The 12,503-nt window shown below is 40.2% G+C and overlaps 1 protein-coding gene across 3 annotated transcripts in view; it reads left to right on the top strand.

Moving 5' to 3' along the window:
• Positions 1 to 12,503, top strand: part of CEP162 (centrosomal protein 162) — a 145,279-nt gene that overhangs the window by 107,975 nt on the left and 24,801 nt on the right. For all 3 annotated transcript variants that reach the window (XM_075202714.1, XM_075202715.1, XM_075202716.1), the window contains exons 17-18: positions 7,271 to 7,383; positions 11,566 to 11,677. In XM_075202714.1, coding sequence (XP_075058815.1) covers positions 7,271 to 7,383; positions 11,566 to 11,677 — 225 coding nt within the window. The remainder of the gene's footprint in view (positions 1 to 7,270; positions 7,384 to 11,565; positions 11,678 to 12,503) is intronic.

Below are 12,503 nucleotides of genomic sequence, written 5' to 3'. Positions count from 1 at the left end.
AAGTGATAATTCTCAGTGCTCTTTGTAGGCTGATACAATAGCATACAAGAGGCCCTCAAAGGACATTGGAAAATTCTCCTTCACAGATAAGCCTGCTTTGCTTTTACTTAATGTACAGGCACTTTATTGTCATATATGGATACGGCTTTTGAGTAAAATCTCTTTTTATAAGGAAGTTTACTTATGTCCTGAACGCACTACACTATTGTTTGCTATTTTCCTATTGAGCTCTAGTTTGGAATCCAATGAATAGAAGGTATAATCTACACAAGAAGGAACTTGGGATTTCAGAGGGATATTCTCCCAGATAAGCGATTTTATTATTTCTATTTGGTATGAGGCCAATTTGAATTGTATGGTCACTATTTTTATATTGATGGTATCGCACTATGTTTGGCGCTTCTCTTTCTTTTATTTATATATATATATATATATATATATTTAGTGTGGACTGTGATGCAGATGGTTAGGGCTCGTGCACACAAGGGCACCATTAAAATGGGGGATCTAGCGTAGGTGGCGCTATTTCAGTTGCTCGCCCATCCTGTAGAGATATCCGCAGTGGCATTCTAAGACAGCTGCCCTTATGATGTCTTTAAAGGTTGCAGGGGACGGTTCTTCTGTCCACCCAGCTTCTCATGATTCCCAGGGTTAAATCTAGGCGGAAGTTTCTTGGTATACTTCATTGGTACAGAACCTTGAAAAATTAAATACATTTCTTGAGTCCCCAAGAACTCAGACCCCGTAAAAGGCATGGGTCTTCTCATCCTCTTAGTGGTCTTTGATTCAGAGACCCAGTGGGTAAGAGGCAGAAGAAGCGTCTAGTCTGCTTCCCTCCTTCTGAAGAGCTGACTAATCTCATTGAGTCAGCATGGAAACAGTCAGATGGGAAAATTGATTGTACCACATAGGTTTCCTAGCCTCTTTTCACTTTAGTTGGATGAGATGGCCCAATGGGAACAGGTACCATAAGGTGGATACACCTGTGAAGTGCTAGGCATGCCCTACCATTCTTCCTGTACCTGGCTCATCTACTTGTAAAAATAGCACTGACCGTAAAATAGAAAGTTCTATAAAGACCATGCTTTCTTCCACTTCAGTAGCTAGAGAGCTGGAGACCTGGGCAAATCAGCTTGCTGATGGTCTACAGGACTCTGATTTGCTTCCTCTGGCATTACATCTGAAATAAGCCTCAGAATATCTATGAGGCAGCTCGGAATGCAGCATCAGTGTCGTCTTCAATCTCTGCATCAATAGTTGCAGATCAAAGAATTTTGTGGTTGTGGACATGGAACACAGGTGACAGATCCAAAAAGTCCTTGGCATCTCTTCCTTATGCCAACTCTGTTCTTTTAGGTGCAGAGCTATACGACATCATAAGTAAGGGCTTCAAGAGGAAAAAGTTTCTTCCTTCCTGTTAATGACCAGAAGCCACGAGCACCTTGTTTTGGTTCCTTTCATCTACCCTCTTAGGGTGGCTTTTTAAACCGTGGGCAGTCTTACAGAGGTAAGACTATAACTTCCCGGGACCAGTCACAGAGGGGCAGGCTGTCCTAGTCCAACAGGTGTTCAGGGCCAAAAAACACTGAATAGCCTGCAACCTGACGGGATTCCTCTTCACCTCACAGCTGTTGTGGGTGGGATGCCTTTTGTTGTTCCTGAACCAATGGGCGGCTTCCACTCAGGATCGGAGGATTATGGAAATTATGCAATGTGGCTACATGATAAACCTCAAAAGTCGGCCACCTCGCCGTTTCTTTTCCACCACTTTGCGTGACAAAGTAAAGAGATTGACTATGAGATAGTTGATGACTTTGCTTCTTACTGTGGGAGTTATCTGTCAGGTCCCAGAGGGGCAAAGGGGAAGAAGTTTCTATTCAAAGTTCTTCCTGGTTCAAAAGCCAGATGGCTCCTTTTGTCCCATCGCAGATTGCAGTGGGGGACTTCCACTTTCAATTCCGTTAGGCCTTTCCAAGGCTGCATAAGTGCCTTATGGAGACCATAAGTCTTTGCAAAGTCTTTATAAATATCATGGCGGGCATATCAGCATGGTTGTGTACCCTGGGAGTCAGCATCATTCCATAATTGGATGATTTGCTAGTAAAGACGAACTCTGGTCAGACCCTCTGGCTCCATCTTTTGCTGTTCAAACAAATGCTGGAACCAAAATTTACAAAAATCACAATTGGCCCCTGTCAGAAGATGTTTTTCATTGGCCTTATACTGGACACCAGACTGTAGAAGGTGTTTTCACCAATCAACAAGGTGCATTTTCTTCAGGTCTACATCCTACTATGTATGAATCTAATAGGTGAAATGGTCTCCACATTGGAAACCTTTCCATACGGTTCCATTGTGGCATAGTTCGGTGGGACCTCTTGTTCAATTAGTCGGGATCCCACCTTCAGTTGGCCTCTCAGACACGCCAGTTGTCTCTAAGATGCGCCTTTCCCTGGATGAAGGAGACTCCCCAGATATTGTTCTGGTTGGAAATGTATGTCTCTGCAAATTCTGCTAATTTCATCCTGAGTGTAGAACATTGTGAGGCTTACTACCTAAGCAGACTCACTGTGTTGCTAAGGGAGTGGTCTCTGCTCACAGAGTTGTTTCAATGGTTGGTCCAGAATTAGGAACCTTCAGATGTGGCCCTCATGGCATCTCGCCGAAACCACTAGGTGCTCCAGGACCAGAGACCCCTTAGCGTGCACGGTGGATGTCATTGACATGACATTAGGCACTGCGGAATTCCAATGATCGTGACTGCACGCAACTGCCCATGTCGAGCCTGTTTTGCGGACGTACTGCGCATGACAGTCGATAAAGGCGACTTCTACATCGAGATGATCTACTGCTTCAGGGGCCATTTCAGCACCCGGATCCCGAGGTTGTTGATGCCATGTTGAAGGCAAATAAATCAGTCTCTGCCCTAAATTATCATAGTGTGGTAGACCTACGTCAGTTGGTGCGAACGCAGGACTTGTCATAAGGCAGACTTTCGACTCTCCAGGTTCTTAGGTTTTTCGCAGGATGGTTTGGAGGCGGATTTACACCTTAGTTCTCTGAAGGTGCAGCCCTTTCAATATATCTTGAGAAAAAGGTAGCAGTTATACTGGAGGTGCATACTTTCCTCCAAGGAGTTCTACTCATACATCCTCCTTACGTATCCCCTAAGGCACATTGGAACTTGAATTTGATACTTAGGGATCTTAAATCATTCCCATTTGAACTGTTGGAGTTGACTGAACTCATGTTCCTAATTAAGAAGGTGATTTTTCTGAACTTTTGGCTCTCTCGTCGTTTAGCAGCTAAATACACAATACAGCCCTGTCAGTACGGAATACCAGATAAGCTAAATTTTAGCTTATCTGGTATTCCGTACTGACAGGGCTGTATTGTGCAAGATACCTTCTTTCCAACTAAAAGTGGTCTGGTTTTCATCTTAATCAACAGATTGTGTTTTGAGTCTTCCATTAAGTGGCTGCCTCTTCAGATAAGTAACTTAACTTCATTGGATGTGGTCTATGCTCTAAGAATGTTTGCCTCTATGCGGAGGTCGGAATCCCTTTTCTTGTATGATGCTCACAAGAGGGACTAGTTGGCTACAAAACAAACTGCTGCTAGGTGGAAAATATTCCCAGTCAAGCAGGCTTATATTCGTTCTGATCGGCCTGTACATTCCATCAGTTCTGTGGAGGACCACTTGGGCTGCGTGCAGTGGTGGCATTGGCAGATCAGCTCTGCCGGGCGCCAACCAGGTTCTCTGTCCACACTTTACTTGGTTTTACCGTTTCTGTTTGTCCTGGCGCAATTTTTGGCCGCAAAGTTTTGCAGGCTGGATTGGCAGAGCTTTCCCTCCCTCAAGGGGCTACTTTAGAATGTCCCAATGGTAGCAGTGTCCCCCAGATTGGATGAAAAAGAAAAGAGGATTTTGGACTTGCGTTAAACCTTTTTCTCTGATTCCATCTGGGAGACACTGCGTTCCCGCCCTTCGCTCTACTGTTGCTTTTGTTGGTTGCATGCTTGTCGGTTTCCCTTCCTAGCGGCTTTTCAATTACACTGAGGAGCTACAGGGGTTGCAGAGGGGAGATGCTTCTGTCAACAGTTACATTAACAGTTTATCTATTTAAGTGCCAACTTCTTGCGCCCTCATACTACCCATCGTAGCACTGTCCCCCAGATGGAATCAAAGAAAAGGATTTAACGTAAGTACAAAAATCCTCTTTTAGTGGTCATCTAGAAATCCTCTTCTGTGGATTTTTTTCTTCATTATTCTACAATTTATCACTACAGTAGATATTCACAATTTGACAAGTGTCTTCCTTTGTTGTACCAATTGTTAATTTTTAGTTGTTCCTAGATATCTTTTAATTTATACTATGAGAACATAATGCAAGTTTCTTGAGGCAGTAAACTTCCATTTGTTTATAAATTTTTACATGGGTTGCCAAGCCATTTATGGTGGATTTTAATCTGGTGCTTACTTATAGTGATGTTTAATATAGTTGTTTCATTAGGTACCCGAAATCCTGTTCGTTATATTTCTAGCAATCACGTACAGCAGTAAAACAATATAAAATAATTCTATTCATTAGAAAAAAGGACATTGGATTGAGCCTGGGGTCGTATGATAAGCCAATAGAGCTAGCATTTGCAGAAAATTCATTAGCATCTCCAATACAGCCAAAGAGTCAACAACTCTGTAAATAGCCACTTTAGAAGAACAAATTGCAACTCTAATCTAAGCACAAATTGACAACTGAATGCCCTACTTTCACAAAGCGCTGCCATTAACTTGAAATTTTTTTTGGGGGGCAAAAGTGATAAAGCCGATCATATACTTGTCACCAAATTAAGACAAAAGAAGGCTCTCAATTTGATTATCGAAATCAAAAATAATAATGACTACCCCACGTATGATCCAATAGAAATTACTAACGAGTTTAAGAAATACTATGGATCTAAAAATAACCTGCCCAGGCCTCCTCCCCCCCGCCTGACATACTGGCATAGCAAACAAATTCATATTTAACTCGCAAATCTCCAACATGCAATGTACACAGCTGAATGCTGATATCATGCTAGAAGAAACCCTTGCGTTCAATGTATTGAAATTCTCCTCAGCAACGGGTCCGGTTACGGATACTTGAAAGATCGGCACATGGCGGAGGGTGCCTAGGCAAATGTGAACTTTAGTCACCATTTACTTTATACATTGTACACCTCTTCTCTTGGGGCACTAATTCACTCATTCGGCCTCCAATACCACTTCTAGATTGATGACACCCAAATCTATATCTTTACCGGGACCAAATTTACCTCTCTTCTCTCTCGTGTAACCAAATGTCTTTCTGCTATCTGCACATGGATATCCCAACGCTACCTAAAGATCAACATGTACAAAACAGAGCTTATTATCTTCCCTCCTGCCAGAGTCACCACCTGCTCTCAAATCTCCCTCACTGTAAATAACACCACAATTTCCTCAGTCTCCCCAGCCTTGGTGTCACACTTGACTCTGCACTCTGCTTTATTCCTCACATGCAGACACTCTCCCAGTCCTGTCAACTCCACCTTTAAAAATATTGCCAGAATACACCCTTTTCTTGCTCAATATCCTACCAAAGCTCATCATCATCTCCCGTCTTGACTATTGCAACCTCCTGCTATCTGGCATTCCTGACACCTATATATCCACACTTCAATACATCCTAAATACTGCTGCAAGACTGATTTTCCTCTCTCACCGCTTCACATCTGCTGCACCACTTTGCAAATCCCTACGTTGGCTCCCTGCGTCCTCCAGAATCAAATTCAAATTACTCACCCTTGCCTACAAAGCCCTCAACAACACTACCCCTGCATACATCTCAAATCTCTTATCAAAATACGTTTTGACCTGCACCTTGTCTCGTCTCTGGAAACCTCTTTTCACTCCCGCCTACAAGACTTCTCCCGTGCTGCTCCCCACTTATGGAATTCCCTATTGCGCTCAATTAAAATTTTCCACAGCCTTTAAATCTTTTAGATGCTCTTTGAATACCCATCATTTTTTTTTCCTTTTTGTTAGAGATGACCTTATCCTCTAACACTATTCACACTAATGCACCCTCACAACTATTCCAATCTCCACTCTGAAACACATTTATTCCTCTTGTTTCAGCTGTGCCTACTTCCACTTAGAATGTAAGCTCTCTAATGAGCAGGGTTCTTCATACCCTTTGTTTTCATGTCTTTATTTATTTTGTCTACTTTGTATGTGTTTGTTTTGTATGTACTCTTTTCCGTACTGTGCGATGCTGCAGAGCACTGTGGCGCTTTACAAATCTACGATAAGAATAATAATTACATGGCGCAGCAAATCGCTCAATGCATCTTTCAGTAACTACAATTGAGCCACCTCACTGACAGTGGCAAGGCTGTTTGAAAGGCTGATAGTCAGTTGGACCAACACAAAGACACTAGGTAGGGTAAAGTGGTTTTCTAGACTTGGGTGATAACAATACATTATATTATCAATAACACAAGGTAATCTCTTGCTGGGATCACCTGAACAGAATAGTTTACTGTAGTAGTGCTTGGCATGGGTAGACAGATTACTTGGAGGAGCTGAGCATGAACCCTCGCTGTCTTAGTCTATATTTGTACCAATTACAGAATAAATGGAATATGAAGGATTCTAAAGAGATACTCTAGGAACAACACTGTAAGGTGGAAGGTGGAGAGGTCTTCCCAAGGTTTTTTTCTCTCCGGAATACTGCCAGTGTCATGCATAACAGTGAAGGAGTGCTAATTTGATGACTAAAAGTATTGTCAGCTGACATGGAAAGCCTACTGTGTAAATAACAGTAATATAAATTTTAGTTGCCATTTTCTAATAGCTAGCTGAAGTGTAGTTCACGAGTGGTAACAAGCAAAATGGGAAGCTCACGTTATTGGCATTTGAAGATTATGATGTAACTGCACTGACCACCACTGTCGCCATGTACCTTCAAACATTGACTCTTGCCGCTGTTGGCGCATGTGATCACTGCTCCAGGTGCACTTGGAGCTAGTGTAGTCAAAGCCTTGTATTGTACGTAGCAATTTCTTTTAACTGTTTGGTAAAGTCCTTTAAAGTGATGGATCTGCGTCCTCAATGGTAAGCATTTTGCCCCCCCCCCCCCCCCATTAAATTGTCAATGAAAAGATTTGACCATAAATTTTGTCCTGTGTCCAGAAAATGAGTTTTGTATTTACACTTGTCACTCACCCTTATTTGTGCATGTTCCAGGAAAATGAAAGACTGTATCAACAAGTCAAAGTACTTCAACTTGAAAACAAGCAAAAAGAAGAGCAGATGTTCAAAGAGAATCAAGCCTTGAAAGCAGACATACTTTCCTTAAGGTACATTGACTATTAATTCAGTGGTAAGCATAGCTTTCTGAAATTTTAAAGTATTGTAGGTTCTATACCATTATAATAAATCAAATCAAATATTCAATATTATACAATATAGTCTGTGTTTGTGTGCATATATATATTATACATGCAACATATCAATATTGTAAACCAAGTGACTGAAAGAAAATGATATAATGACAACTAAAATGGGCATCATACAGGCATTAAAGAAATAAGATTTCATATTTAGTATTGGCATAACATTATAAATTCAATAACATTAGACTAATCATTAAAGGAAACACCATGGCAGAAACAAAAATTAGATACGTGAGGCGAGGATAGCTAATATCGCTATAAACCATAGACACATTTTGTTTACCATCTGTATTTGGGATGTATTTCATGCCTATATTGACGCTGGGAGAAATCATTTTTATTTTACAAGAAACTAGCAGTAGGACTGCTGACAGCAACTTCAAGATTAGCTGAAGGTTTTTCACCTGTTGAAGTGTGCAAAAATTTTGTGAAGATTAGTCTTTCCTTATCCTACACCCCAACCTTAGTAAGTGCTTGTTAAACTTGTTAACCACTACGCAGCAAACACGATCATGTGGGCGGTTTCACTGGCTTATAATGCAACATCAATGGGTGATCAGCCTTAAAAGCTAGGACAAGGTAAAATGTTTCGTCTATGCTTTAAATTAGCGTTCTTTATCAAGACATGTATCCCTAGATAGGTAAACACCAAAATAAAAACAAAAAAATTAAATAAAATAAAACTTTTTACAATAGTTGTATAGATTTACATTTTAAAAATATAAAAGGTCCAGCATTAGAGTTTGTGCTTTTTTATGTGGCTTTATCCTGAGAGCTATTCTTAAAAACAAAATATATTCAAGCATAATGACAGTGTATATATAACGGCACTAATATGACCGCATGATCAATAGAGAATGTAGAGTCCCAAAGAGATATAAACTTCTGCAGGTTATGTATGAGCAACAGCTGTCTAAATAGACTTGACAGATATCTTTAGGTATCGTTATTATAAAGCCAAATCAAATCCAGATAAACAGGACACAGTCCTGAGCTGTTGCTTTAACAAATCATGTTAATGTGAATAAGAAATTGCAAGAGCAATTGTTACCTAGATATATATACATAGATATATAAGATATATATTAGATGTGTTTTTTTATTCGTTATTATTTTTAATTTGTTTGCTAAAATTATTTTAAAACCTGTTTTTTTTTTATATAATTTCTTCCAGTCAGCATTCACATTTATTTACAATATTCTGGCTTCATTCTTATTGTTTAGATAAAATAGGGCTGCAGCCCTGTGTGACAGCTGTTTGTTCCATTGATTATTAAGCATTTTCAAGGATGGGTGGGGGAGTGCATTTTTTTGCCCAAGATAATTAAAAATCATTTGTTTATTGAAAACCATATAACTGACGTACTGTATTTAATGAAGATAGGACATATTTAAAAGTCCATATCGTGTGTGGCGTGGCCTGGACAAGCATGGAGAAGCAAGCAAACTTGCATGCTCTCCAGCTTAAATATTAAAGTAATGGGAAATGGGCTGCCTTCTTACTCCCATGCTGCTTTTTGGACCCCTGTGTTGAGGTGCGTCAGCTGCTCCTGGTCAGGAATGCTGCTGCTGACTGACGGAGCTTATGCTTTCCTTCCCCAATAGCGGTGAGAGGTGAAAACTGACTTGAATTTCTCCACAACACTGTGAGTGACTTCTTTACTTTACTTTCATCGTTGTATGACTGGGAGCTCCTATTTTGCATGAGTGCGGCCTCGTACATGAACCCTGTCACCGTTACAACTCCTTATCATCCTGTGGTTGGTGTCTCAAATTGATACCTCCTCTGCCCTGGGTGGTGGTGTGGTATCTAGCTTTGGCCATTGCCTTGTCCACCCCGTACTGGATATTTAGTTTCGCCTCATTTTTCAGCCAGTAAGAGGCAGCCATCTTGCCTTACTGGTAACCTCATATCTTGTGGTGTGCATCTCTTAATTACATTCTACATTCTGACAAGGAGTGGATCTTCTACATCTGGATCCTCTAGTATCTGTGAAAAGAGGTACCTAAATCAGTAGACTTTTCCTAATATGTTGCTTATGATGATAATGGAAAGCTATTCTGAACTTGATATTTATACCATACTATTGTTACACCGCCTAGACTTTGCTTCCTTATCCTGCCTTGGGGGCTACTATACCTGAGCCCTCATTGTTCTCCTGCAAGTGTCACCTTAGAATTATACATATACCAATATATTTCTCTCCTTCAGTGGAGTGTGTGATTTCCGTCTTTCTTGCACTGTCTTTCAGTCTATCTTGCTCTATCATTCCGTCTCACTTGCTCTGTCTATCTTGCAGTGTCTTTCCGTCTATCTTCCTCTGGAGATGGAAATAAGACTGAGTTCTTTGAAGGTTCAGGTCTCTCCGCTTTCTAATCTCTTTCAGCGCCGGTTGGCTTTCCTCACTGACATTTGTACTTCAGGGAGTTTTTCATGTTCAGCCTCCCAAAGTTTCTCCGTTGTCCCTGTGGGATTTGAACCTCGTTATTGAGGTTCTTCAGCGGCCTCCATTCAATTCCCTTGAGTCGGCTGATCTGTGTTTCTTGACATGGAAGGTGGTGTTTTTGCTCGCCATTGCATCTACTCAACGTGTGTCTGAGTTTGGAGCCTTGTCCCGTAGGGTTCATTATCTGGTGTTCCCTGAGAATAGGACGGTTCATAGGACCGTTCCTACTTTTCTTGCCTAGGGTGGTTCCTGTTTTTTATTTAAATCATGAGATAGTGATTCCGGCCATTAGAGAAGGGATTACTCCTTCTGGGCCTTCTTCCTCTGTTAGTCTGGACGTTAGGTCTGACTCTTTTTTTTGTTCTTTACGAATTTCATAGGAGAGGTTGGCCGTCCACCAAGCAGACCATTGGTCGTCGGATCAGACCTATGATTAAGCTTGCTTATGTGTGTAGAAATCTACCTGTGCCTCAGGTTATCACGGTGCACTCTACCTGTGCGGTGGGGGTTTCCTGAGCTGGTCGCCATGGAGCATCTGCAGAGCAGCTGGGAAGGGCGGCGACCTGGTCTTCAGTTTATACCTTTGCAAGGTTTTGCCAGTTCAACAATTTTGCGTCTGCCAACGCCAGTTTCGGCTGCAGTGTTTTGTGGACTAGTAGACGAGAGAATTCCCTCCCTTAGGGGCTACTTTCGAAAGTCTCCATGGTTGCAGTCTCCCCCAGAGTGGATGAAGGAGAATAGAAGATTTTTGTACATACGCTAAATCTTTCTCCGATTCCAACTGGGACACTGTTCCTCCCTTTTGCTTTATTACTGAGGTCTGAGGTGTTGCAGAGGGCGAGGAGTGAGCAACAAGCTTAGTTGTTTATTATTTAAGTGCCAACTCCATTCGCCCTCATACAACCCCATGGTAGCAGTGCCCCCTGATGGAATCGGAGAAAGTGATTTAACGCAAGTACAAAAATCTTCTTTTGCTTCCTTTAAAGTCACCGGCCACTTGCCTTTTTGAAGGGTGTGGTGAATAAAGTGACACAAATATATATATTACATCTATTTATAATGGCCAAGTTATGGATGGCCCCTACGAGCCCGGAGATCCACAATTGGATCTCACTGGGTAATTTTGTAACCGGTCATGAAAGGTTTGTCTACACTTTTCAGTCAAGAACCATTTAGGCCTTAATGAAATTTGAGAGCATCTGGAGTAAGTGGAGTGACTCCCCCTATGTTTTGACCTCCACAAGGAAATTGAGTGTAGATGATTTGAGCCCGTGAGCGCCCATGTCAATTGAAATGTACTAGATTATTGTCAGTTCAGTTACTGTTATTTATGTTGTGTATATACATTAACAATATTTACACTCTGATATACTGTCACATTTTGTACTTCGTATCTATTATGGATATCTAACATTATACAGATATAGCAAAGTAGGCCAAAGTGTTTTTTTTTGTTCTGTTGTGAAATACCAATAAATATTGTTTAAAAAATAAAAGTACATAGCACGTTGACAGATTTTGGCTTGGTATGCAGAGCTTTACAAATTTAAAAATGTAGATAATTTCATATGCGATTTTTTTTTTTTTTTTTTTTTTGCATATAATGTTTGAAATACACATTTTGTCATTTTAATTTTAGAGAGAAGTTGAAGGTGAACAGTAACATACTACATATTCAATATGCACCCCATGAATCTCCATCCAATACCCAGAGTATTACAGAGTTAACTGCTGAACTGCGTGCTCTTCAGGTAAACAGAATTGAGCGAGCCATTTTTTATTTTTAATATAGTTTTGTTTTAATGGCTCTATATCAATATAATCATGTATGTTAGATGAAATAAAAGTTAATGTACAATATCACGCATGAACGGTTTGCTTTTACAAGCTCTTTTCACTGCTTTTAATGTTTCATACACAGGCCTAGAAAGCATGTTATGTGCTGTTTTGAACATTTCCCATTACTTTAATGTTTCTTGCGATTAGTTAATAACCAATAATGACTTTCTGTACTGCTCTTGTTTTATAAATTACCACTTTCTATTTCCTTTCATCTAACCTTGCACTTGCTTTACATTGATACTTTTTTTTAAATCTATCTGTTCGGTGTATGGATCAGTTGTTGTGGGCTGTGGAGTACTACCTGTACAAATGTCCTGTATGATCTGTACAAAAGAACTAAAGTCCTTGTTAAATGTCTCTTGAATTATAAGTTAGTTATTTTAATAAGTGTTTACATATAGTTCTAGATGCCTTTTATAGCTTTCTTATATTAAAAAGTAAATTATAATCTAGCTTTGTTATAATTGGGTAACAAATTAAGGACTTTGCAGTTATTACGTGTTGATGGCAAAGAAAAAAATTCTCCTGATAGCATTATGAGGTTTATATAATGTATCTTCTATACCAGTATTCTACTTTTGGGTTGGTATTTTGCAGTATGTTTACTATTCATATTCACAGATGTAGCATGCTTCGGATTGCCTTTGAACATCTATTGATTTCATTATACTGTGGTTTGAGTGTAGTTAACTGTCATTTATTTGCATAACACACATGCATCTGAATAGCAGAAAA

Source organism: Mixophyes fleayi, chromosome 3 (assembly GCF_038048845.1).
Source record: "Mixophyes fleayi isolate aMixFle1 chromosome 3, aMixFle1.hap1, whole genome shotgun sequence".
Taxonomy (NCBI): Eukaryota; Metazoa; Chordata; class Amphibia; order Anura; family Limnodynastidae; genus Mixophyes; species Mixophyes fleayi.
This window is presented reverse-complemented; position numbering and strand designations above follow the sequence as displayed.